Source organism: Theobroma cacao, chromosome 9, assembly GCF_053813885.1.
Source record: "Theobroma cacao isolate CCN51 chromosome 9, ASM5381388v1, whole genome shotgun sequence".
NCBI lineage: Eukaryota > Viridiplantae > Streptophyta > Magnoliopsida > Malvales > Malvaceae > Theobroma > Theobroma cacao.
Genome location: NC_142647.1, coordinates 35,873,765 through 35,884,178, shown reverse-complemented (window position 1 = coordinate 35,884,178; position 10,414 = coordinate 35,873,765). Strand labels below are relative to the sequence as shown.

The 10,414-nt window shown below is 37.7% G+C and overlaps 2 protein-coding genes across 3 annotated transcripts; one reads left to right on the top strand and one right to left on the bottom strand.

The window, feature by feature from the left end:
- Positions 1-612: 612 nt before the first annotated feature.
- On the top strand, positions 613-7,157 carry LOC18589606 (lupeol synthase-like). 2 transcript variants are annotated; one of them, XR_001929627.2, is made up of 20 exons: positions 613-767; positions 1,081-1,291; positions 2,512-2,697; positions 2,866-2,955; positions 3,128-3,325; positions 3,476-3,560; positions 3,642-3,808; positions 3,909-4,097; positions 4,177-4,290; positions 4,701-4,820; positions 4,901-5,023; positions 5,133-5,231; positions 5,382-5,438; positions 5,532-5,578; positions 5,661-5,804; positions 5,960-6,137; positions 6,295-6,375; positions 6,574-6,657; positions 6,742-6,943; positions 7,037-7,157. XR_001929627.2 is itself a non-coding variant. In XM_018128513.2 (19 exons), exons 2-19 carry the CDS (start codon positions 1,097-1,099, stop codon positions 6,850-6,852), a joined length of 2,268 nt encoding a protein of 755 aa, XP_017984002.2. In that variant the 5' UTR covers positions 613-767; positions 1,081-1,096; the 3' UTR covers positions 6,853-7,157. The 2 variants fall into 2 exon arrangements, 1 of the variants encoding a protein (XP_017984002.2); XM_018128513.2 differs by having other exon boundaries at positions 6,742-7,157.
- Positions 7,158-8,135: 978 nt separating this feature from the next.
- On the bottom strand, positions 8,136-10,114 carry LOC18589607 (uncharacterized). Its single transcript, XM_007014652.3, has one exon. It carries the CDS (start codon positions 9,557-9,559, stop codon positions 8,360-8,362), a length of 1,200 nt encoding a protein of 399 aa, XP_007014714.1. The 5' UTR covers positions 9,560-10,114; the 3' UTR covers positions 8,136-8,359.
- Positions 10,115-10,414: the final 300 nt, after the last annotated feature.

Sequence of the window (10,414 nt, the reverse complement as noted above, 5' to 3'; positions counted from 1 at the left end):
AAAAGTGACGGTTTCAAGAATAGGTTTTAATATGTGTAATTAATGATATTATTATGTACAAAGTAGTTTGTTCCACTTGTGTTAGTCGTTCCATATAGAGTAGTCTCCATTTATTTTAGTTGTCCCGTGTAAAATAATACTTCACTTATTGGTTGTTTTACGTGAAGTAATATTTTACTTATTCTTAGTTGTTATGCATAAAGTAGTGTCGAGTAAAATCCAAAAAGTCTCCTCAAAACATTTCAAAAGTACACTTTGGTCCCTTTTGTTTCAAAATAATATTTTGGTTTTTTTTTTTCAATTTTTTCTTTGTCCATCTCTTATTTTTTCTATTTTTGGGATGCCCAAAATTATCTCTCTTTTTTTCGGCTAATATTTTTACTTATCCTATATCTCATATTAATTTTTCTTGATTTTCTCTGCTCTTTGAAATTAAAAACCATTGAACCAATAAAAAAAATTTAATGTGTTATCATAAATTAAATACACTCAGGTAAAAGAAAAATAGGCAAAAGGAAAGTCAAGTAAGTGGACAAAAATGAAACAAGGGACAAAGACTTTGGTGGGAGGGAGCATGAGTATTGAAGGAGCAAGAATATTTACTAGGTAACAACCATAGCCACGAGCCAACGCAGCTCTCTCTGTTCCTCCTGCGCTTTTATAAAGGGCTGCCTTGTGCACATAATTTTGCACCTCACTTCCATTCTCATAACTCTTCTTTGTTATTTCTTTCTATCTTTCTGCTTCCCAAATAACCTTGTGGATTGGTACTTCCCACTTCTCATTCGTTTCTTATATTGAATGATATATAAGGAATATGTACAAGTGAATTCTTCTGATCGTATCAGGAGTATATATATTTTCTCAAGTCATGATAAACTTGTTTTAAGTCTTTCCTCTGCTGTTCTTCTTGATTCATTTTGTTTTATCTGATTTAGATGACAGTAACTTGGGTGGAGATATTTGCTATCAAAATTGGCTTATATTCAGTGATAAAATTTGCAAGAAGTAGTATCTTCATATGTTTTGTTTCTGTTTTGGGGATGTATATATATTTCCACGTTTGCTCTTAAATTGCAGAAGCAGAAAGTAAAAGATGTGGAAGCTAAAGATAGCAGAAGAGGGTCCATGGCTGGCCACAGTTAACGGTCACGTCGGAAGACAGCATTGGGAATTTGATCCAAACGCAGGAAGCCCAGAAGAGCAAGCCCAAGTGGAGAGGCTTCGTCTTGAGTTCAAGAAGAACCGATTTCGAGTCAAACAAAGTTCCGATCTGTTGATGAGAATGCAGGTATCCTTTCTTTTGACAAGTCCCATACAATGAATAAACTAAATTACTTGTTATCGTAAGTGCTGATTTATTAGTTTTGCCCTTTATTCCACGGCATGGTATGGTAGCCAAAAGCTTAAGGGTATAGCTATCATTCGCTTTCTCTTTATTTCTCGTGGTAATGAACCGGATTTTTGTTTTCGGGTATGACTACGAAAAGTTTGTAGAACTGTCATGTTTAATAATTATGTTAATTTTTTAACTATAATTTAATGATGATATGATAATTTTATAAATTCATTCGTAAAATTTAAATATTTAACTATTGATGTACAGAAATAGTTTTTATAATGGATTTTATTTTAAATTTCAAGATAGTGATCAAAACAAAAAATTAATGAATATTTTAATTACAGTCTCACGCATTGTCTCCTTTTACTTTTGAAGCTAAGGTTTGAAAAGCTTGGTTGAGAATCTTACTTGCATTTTCCTAGCATGGGTTACAAAGTTGGCTTGCATTTTGATATTCTTCGATTAGTCTCTGTTCTCCATTATTGTTGGAAAAATACTTGTTGTTAGTATTATTTTGAATATTCTTGGTTGACAATTGAGAGTATAAGAGGGATGCCAAACCATATATTAGCTCCGGAATTATATTGGTTATATGCAAACAGGGATAACAATGCTCTTCGAGTCATGACAGCCGAAAATGCTTTTCATCATTAACTTTGTCAATTTAAGGCCCCTGGCCCTGGCCCTTGTTTGACCACAAACAGCTTCGTGCTCAGTTCCAATTATATAAACATACTTGCGTTTTCATTTTTTATTAAGCCTTCAGTAACAAAAATTAACACATAAACACAGATTACTTGAAGATATATGCAAGTCTTAAGTCTATTAGACATGCTTAAAGAATTATGTGAATTTCAAAATTTACAAAATTTTCTCCTGTGGAAATTAATTTATGGGAAACTGAATATTAAACTTGCAGATTAGTACAATGTGGAGAGGATAATGAGAGAAATTAAATATAACAAAACAGGCCAGAGCTGTCCATAAGGGATATGGCATTATTTGCTAAATGGATCTAAAAGGCTGCAAGTACCGGCAACAATTATCCATGCATTAATTACTTTTTAAAAATGATTAATTTCTTTTTAATCAAATCTCTCCATTTTGTTGAAATATTTCATGCATTAATTATCATTCATATCAAATTTGTGAATTTAATTTGTGGGCAGCTTACCAAAGAAAATCCATGTGGGCTGATTCCACCACCTGTCAAGCTGAACCATGAAGAAGTTGTGACAGAGGAAGCAACTACAGTTACTCTGAGAAGGGCTATCAGTTTCTATTCTTCTCTTCAGGCCCATGATGGTCACTGGCCTGCTGAAACTGCAGGGCCTTTGTTTTTCCTTCCTCCTTTGGTAATTACCACCACTAGCCACTACTTTTTATTTAAAAGAAGTATTAACTACTCTAATCATAATTCCAAGTCGAATTACTAATACTCTGTTTATTTGTTCTTCATCACTGCAAAATACTATAAAATTACTTACTGTTGATAACTGTCTTGACTTATGGAAAATGTCTAGGTAATGGCGCTATATGTTACCGGGGGACTAAATACAATATTATCTCCTGAACATCAAAAGGAAATAATTCGTTACATCTATAATCATCAGGTACCATGTTGCGAAAGAAATATTTGCTTTTGAGGCATGGGATTGACTGTGTATGATAGCAATAGTTCATCTATAATCATCCTTTTTTTCTTTTTTTATTTTTCTTCTTCCTCAACAAAGTAATAAAGAGCCGATCATGAACTTCATGAAGAGGTGGATTTTTGCATTGCAGAATGAAGATGGAGGTTGGGGACTACACATTGAGGGTCACAGCACAATGTTTGGAACAGCAATAAGCTATATTACCTTGAGGCTGCTAGGAGAGCGGCCTGAAGATGGTGAGGGCATGGCTGTGGCCAGAGGCAGAAAATGGATACTTGACCATGGTGGTCTGGTGGGAATTCCATCTTGGGGAAAGTTCTGGGTCACGGTATATATGACCATTATAACCCTTTAGTCTATCAGAATTGGCCTTAAATTTCAACTGAAGTTCATCACTAATTATTTTACAAGACTATAGATTTCCATTAACATGCATAGTTTAATAAGGCATTCGGATGTCCACATGCGTGGAGTGCAGGTACTTGGAGTGTACGAGTGGGCAGGTTGCAATCCTTTGCCTCCAGAATTCTGGCTTCTCCCTAAAGTCTCACCAATCCACCCAGGTTTTCCAAGCGTAGTGTTTTTTTAATTCTCCAGTCGATAAAATCGACTCTGAAAAAGTAATAACCTATATTTAAACGCAGGCAAAATGTTATGCTACTGTCGATTGGTTTACATGCCAATGTCATACTTGTATGGGAAGAGGTTTGTTGGTCCAATCACCGGATTGATCAAACAACTAAGGCAAGAGCTATACAACCAACCTTACCATGAAATAAACTGGAATGCAGCTCGAAACACTGTTGCCAAGGTTGTTTCCTTTGAAGCAATGTTAAATGTTACTATCGTTATGGAAATTAATCCATAGAGGAAGCTATAAAAGCTGAAATCGTCAAGCTTTTTGTTTTCAGGAGGATCTTTACTATCCACATCCTCTTGTTCAAGACCTAACATGGGGGTTTCTCCACCATGTTGTGGAGCCTTTTTTAACGCGCTGGCCCTTCTCTATGCTAAGAGACAAGGCACTTAAAGTCGCGATTCAGCATGTACATTATGAAGATGAGAACAGCCGATACCTCTGCATTGGGTGTGTGGAAAAGGTAGGAGTAGTGGAATCATAATTGTGTTCTCTTTCTCCACATTTAATTAAAGCATTCATGACTGCCGCTTCAAATCCAGGTATTATGTCTAATGGCCTGTTGGGTTGAAGATCCTAACTCCGAAGCATATAAGCGACACTTGGCGAGATTGCCAGATTACTATTGGATTGCAGAAGATGGCCTGAAAATGCAGGTTAGAGATCAATCCATGTTTTATTCAACTAGTATTTGCCCACAATCAAGTTTATAATTCATGATTTCCAATCCACAACCAATCAAAATTTCAAGTATTATAAAGCAAAAAAATATTTTCATGAAAAATACTAGAATTAAAAAAAAATTATGTCTAGAGTAAAATGTAATAATCAGTGATATCCATAAATAACTTAAATATCAATCTTAATCTATTAAAATCAAAGGGAAAACAGCCAAATCAAAACAAATCTTTTTGGCATGTTGATTTCCAACCATTTTAACAAATTTCAATAACCAACAAAACTCAAAGTTGGCTAGCAATGGACCTATTCAAATTACTCTACAATTTCTACATAACCTGAACACCATAGTGATACCAGCTCGATGGCTTTACTTTACAACATGCAGACCTTCGGTTGTCAAATGTGGGATGCAGCTTTTGCTATTCAGGCAATTATGTCAAGTAATCTAAGTGATGAATACGGCCCCACACTCCGCAAGGCACATGACTTCGTAAAAGCTTCACAGGTTAACTCCTTGATCTGTGTCAGTGACCATCTGAACCCTTGAAATGTAGCTTAATCAACTAAATGATGTTATTTTGCAAGGTTCGAGAAAACCCTTCTGGCAACTTCTCCGGTATGTACAGACACATATCAAAAGGATCATGGACTTTCTCCACACAAGATCATGGCTGGCAAGTCTCTGATTGCACTGCAGAAGGGTTAAAGGTAATACTCAAAACTCTATCAGATATACAGATTAAGAAATTCCGCGTTTGCTTGATTTTTGTCAGAGCGGCATTTATAAGTATTTTGCGATGTCTCATCTCTGCTACAGTGTGCACTCTTGTTTTCCCAAATGTCAAATGATCTCGTTGGAGAAAAACTCGAAACACAGAGATTCTATGATGCTGTCAATGTCATTCTTTCCCTACAAGTAAGAACCAAATGCTTCGGATTTCCTAGAAACAGAATACGCATCATGAGCAGCAAACTCCTTATTAGATAATCCTTTTCTTCTTAGAAAAATTTTCTTACCATATGGAATCCAGTCCTAATAAAGCGCCTGTTTCAATCTCTTATGCAGAGCAACAATGGCGGTTTCCCAGCCTGGGAGCCCCAAAGAGCATATGGTTGGCTGGAGGTGATCCATTTGCCCCCCTTCATTTTGCGCATCCTTGAAAATCATACCATCTAGCAGTAAATTCCTAACAAGATCTTTTTCTACTTTTCACAGAAGTTCAATCCTACTGAGTTTTTTGAAGACACTCTCATAGAAAGAGAGTAAGCATTCTTCAGTTCACTGAAATATTGTTGCCCTCGTATTGGTATTTTACTCTTAGCATCCATCCTTGCCTCTGTCTAGGTATGTAGAATGTACTTCGTCGGCGATTCAAGCCCTTGCACTCTTTAGGAAACTGCATCCCAAGCACCGGAGGGCTGAGATAGACCATTGCGTTGCAAGGGGAGCTCGGTACATTGAAGATACACAAAATCAAGATGGTTCATGGTAACTACGGTATACTTTATACTGTCCGTTTTATCTGTAATCAAGGGTTTTTGAACTGCAAAATTATTTTTCTGTTTTCATTTTCAGCTACAAATTGACAATATTACTTTCATTCAAAAGAAAGCAATTTTATATATGATTGTCTGATCAAACAGGTATGGTTGCTGGGGAATCTGCTACACCTATGGTGCATGGTTCGCCGTGGAAGGACTGGCAGCCTGTGGCAGAAATTACCACAACAGTCCTGCTTTGAGGAAAGCTTGTGAATTTTTATTATCAAAGCAGCTGGCAAATGGTGGATGGGGGGAGAGTTACCTTTCTAGCCAAAACAAGGCATGGACAACCAGTGTACTCTTTTTTCATAAATACAAATCTTCAGCAGACAAACTAAGTGCATAATTCAACACTGTGATTAACACATTACTTTTAGTTCTCAACTGCTTCGTGTATGACTTCGATTTTTTTATTCGCTTATGTTTCTTGGTAGCAGGTATATACCAATTTGCCAGGCAACCGTGCAAATTTGGTCCACACAGCCTGGGCTTTGTTATCCCTCATTGCTGCTGGCCAGGTCAGTCAAGAGTTCCCTCTTCACTTAGAATTTTAACCATTCAAACATTCATGACTTTTGTGCACTTAACAAATTAATGGATGACTTTTGCAACCTGAATTTGGAATGGTACATTGGATTTTTCTTACTGAATTGTCATACTTTCACTGGAAGTCCATGCATGAACCCATGTCCTGAGTAATGCTTTGTTGCTTGTAGGCTGATGTGGATCCTACACCCATTCATCGTGGAATAAAGGTCCTGATTAATTCACAGATGGAAGATGGTGACTTCCCTCAACAGGTAGTGATTCATAAAGAATGCTCCTGTTATGATGCTATATTCTCAACTGCAAAAGTCTAACGAATTATGACTTATCTACAACAGGAAATAACAGGAGTATTTATGAGGAACTGCACGCTGAATTACTCCTCATTCCGAAACATCTTCCCCATATGGGCGCTTGGAGAATACCGCCGGCGCATTCTATTTGCATAAATGTCTGCATCCAGAGCAATAGGACGAGGAATATAAGATTACCAACAAAAAATGAGGACAATCGACCACCCTGTTTAGTCCTCAGTTGCAAGTATGCCAATGAATAAATATATATATAAGTCTTATTCTTCTGAAATTTTAAAATATGTTATGTTTTCTTAAAATAAGTCTGTCCATGCCTCAGGTGTGACAAGTGTCTCCAAAATGTCTATACGACCACACTGTAACATCGATGCCTAAGATTGGTGTATGTAACATACGCCAATAGAGCACAAAGAATAATGTAATGAAGTGTTCTTTGCAAAGATTTCCTTTCCAATTTTCTGATTTTTCTTTCTTCCAGTCTTCTATTTTTCTTTCAGCGAATGGAATTCAGATTATATCAAAAGTCAAAAGAACCTAGAATCCCAAAACCAGAATCATCATTCATCCTAAACCAAAGCAATATATTTAGCATTTTCTTCCCCGCTTCAGGGGCTCTTATGGCTTCCCTTTCGTTATTTGAAACAGAGCAACCTCATTTTCTGCTTCCGGGTCCACATTCCAAGGTTGTCATTCTCCCACTTTCTAGTTCTACTCTTCATCTCCTCCTATCAGGTTATTTCCTTTCCAGATTGTGGGTGCCATTTTGGTTGATTGTGTGGTAAATTATGGTTGTTATGCTACGGACACGTCTCTTCATCTCCTCTCTAGCTTCTGCTGTCAAGGGTCAAACATTTTTTTTTTGTTTGGTTTGGTGACTCAAAGAAAATTTTGATCAGAGAAGGAAAAAAAAAGCAGCAACGTGACTGAAAAATGAGAAGCTTCAGTAGGCATTAAAAGTTTCCTGGTTGATCCTCGTGCGATTCTAGATAATTGGGATGTATCTGCTTGTTGATCCATGGAGCTGGACTATATATACGGTGATTTGCTCTCCTGTTGCTCTAGCCATTGCCTGTAAGTAGTACTCAAAATCACCAAGATAAAAATTTAAACTAAACCTTGAATGACTAACAGAATAGAATACAGAAAAAGAGAAACGATTACATTCTACATCATAAATTAGTCTAGGAAAGATACAGTATTTTGATATGTTTAAAATGATTTGGTTACAGAGGAGCTCCAAGCCAGCTTGTGTAAGTATCAACTTATCATCACCTAGACCAGCAGTTTATAAAAGAGCCATCTTGCAGGCCTCGTCATGATACAATATAAGAGGACAGGTACCGCCTGCAATTCGGAGACTTCCTAAACTTCACACGCTTCTCTGGTCAAATCCAGCACTTAATACTTGCAAGTATATATTAAAATAACGTATTCTTTACTCGAGGGTTTTTGAGATTGAATGAGGAGGTTGAATAAGTAACAGACTCTCTCGGGAGGAATACCATCCTCCTTGGCAAACATGACCCGACTTCTCTTTCATTACTTAAATCAGCATAACTACATCAGAAAAGATGTGACAAAATACACATGAAAGAACACAAAAAAACAAAGATTGAAATATTGGCCTAAGCTAATCAGGAATTCAATGATTGACCATAAGGTCTTCGTCTTTCTTCCTGGTACCGCTCCAATTTGGGTGGTGCTTGAAAATCCACCGCCAGCCCTTGAAACTTTTTCTACTCTTTTTTATTCCTCTTTCATTCACTGTAATCCTACACGAACCTCCATTGCAAAAGGCCCCATCTCCGACCAAGGCATTTCGAATAGAACCACCAGATTCATGTGGCACAAAATCACCACCCCTCGTGCTGCCAAAAGCAGAGTGTGAGTCTGACAAACCACCCTTCTTCAGAGCAGGGATCTCTCCTTTAGATTCTGATTGGAAGTCAAACTTTAAGTCAATGAAGCCTGAATCATCCCCACCAGTAAAATAACTCTCTTTAAGAGAAAACACACGCCTGTTCACACTACTAAAACCACCGTCAAGATCCATGAGAACCCCACCCTTTCTCACAGCTTTAATATCAGCAATATCAGACTCCATAAAAGTACTGTCTCTTCTTTCACTATCGAAACCACTTTTTCTTGGCTCTGCTTCGCTGAACCCACTTTTCCTTTCAGGATCATAACACAGACCACCATTGACGCTAGAACTCCTGGCAGCTGAAATGGAGCTCCTAGCCCCTGAAAAATTCATCAAGTCACCTCCATCTTCTGATCCAAAAAACCCACCTCCCCGGAAACTGCAAAGTGACCTTGACCTAGACACACCCATGTAATCAACAACCCACAAATCGTTTTTCTCTTCAACTCCACCAACACTCTTCCCACAATTGTCTTTGTCTCTCTTCTTCCTAAACAATCTTCCAATTCTCCAAAATCCGTTCTTTCTTTTGATCTCGACGCAGCTACTGTTACTTCTCTTGAGAAAGAAAACTTCTTCAGATTTTTCTCCACTATTGCTTTTGGGCTTAGAACTTGGATTCGGAACTTGATCCTTGTTGTCATTCTCTATCAAGAATGAGACACGACCAACGCTGCCTACCTCACCAGTGCATGAAGTTCGAGGGTTGGAGGAGATCTCGGAGCAAGAGCAAGAAGAGAGACGCTGTTCTCCACAATCCGAGCAAACCAACTTCACCAAACGATCCTTGAGACAATAAGCACATATACCAACCGAAGATGATTGCGGATGTTTCTTACATGGAAGATCTGATGAACTGCTATAATCTTGGAAAAAATCATTGCTGTATACTTCCACGGCTTTGCCTCTATCTTTCATGGCTTCTCTTCCTCGAATTTACTACTGAATGGGAACTCCAAAATTGGAAGTTGGCTTATCAGAAGGTGTTACAAGGAACGCATAAAAATAGAAGCCTGGATAAAAACGTACAGAGAAAGTGGGATTTTATGGGGGGAAAAATAAAGGGCTATAAAGATCAAACGCTAGCTTCAATAGGCTTATATATTGAGGCGGATCAACGAAGAAAAGAATCAAAATGTTTGGGTTATTCAATGAAGGAAGGAAAATCAAAAGTGAAAGTTAAAGAGAGAGAGAGAGTTCGGAAAGGTAAAGACACTAGAGGATTTTCAAGTTTGCAAGGTAGCATGACATTTAGGTAGATGGAATAGAAAGGCAAAGAGAAAGCGTTAACTTTACGTTTTCTTTGCAAAAAACAGTGACAAGCAGAAAAGCAGTGATGTAGAAAGCACTAGTTCCTGCAGGTATAATTGTGTAGGGAAAGTGATCGCAACAACAAATTGAGTAAAGCAGTGAAACAAAGCCAAGTTGCCAAAGCTCCCCTTGCTCCTTCCGTAAATATTTCTGCTTCTGCGCGATGCACCTCCACTTCCATTTCACCCTCTGGTACATTACACGCACGCACTGTTTTTATTTGGTTCTCTCCTTCCCTTGCCTTCAAGTCCCACACACCCAAAAAGAGTCCTCGAATCAGACGGTCCCAACCCATCAATCTGTCATGTGTATTTGTCAACCTTTTTCACGAGATTTTCTTCACTTTTCCCTCTTGAGTATTGACTTTTCTCCTTAAATGTTAGTAAAGGACGCAAACTCCCTTCTCAATTCCACTTGGGTCCTAATTTTCTTCTTCTATCATTGGGTTGATGAGACTTACCC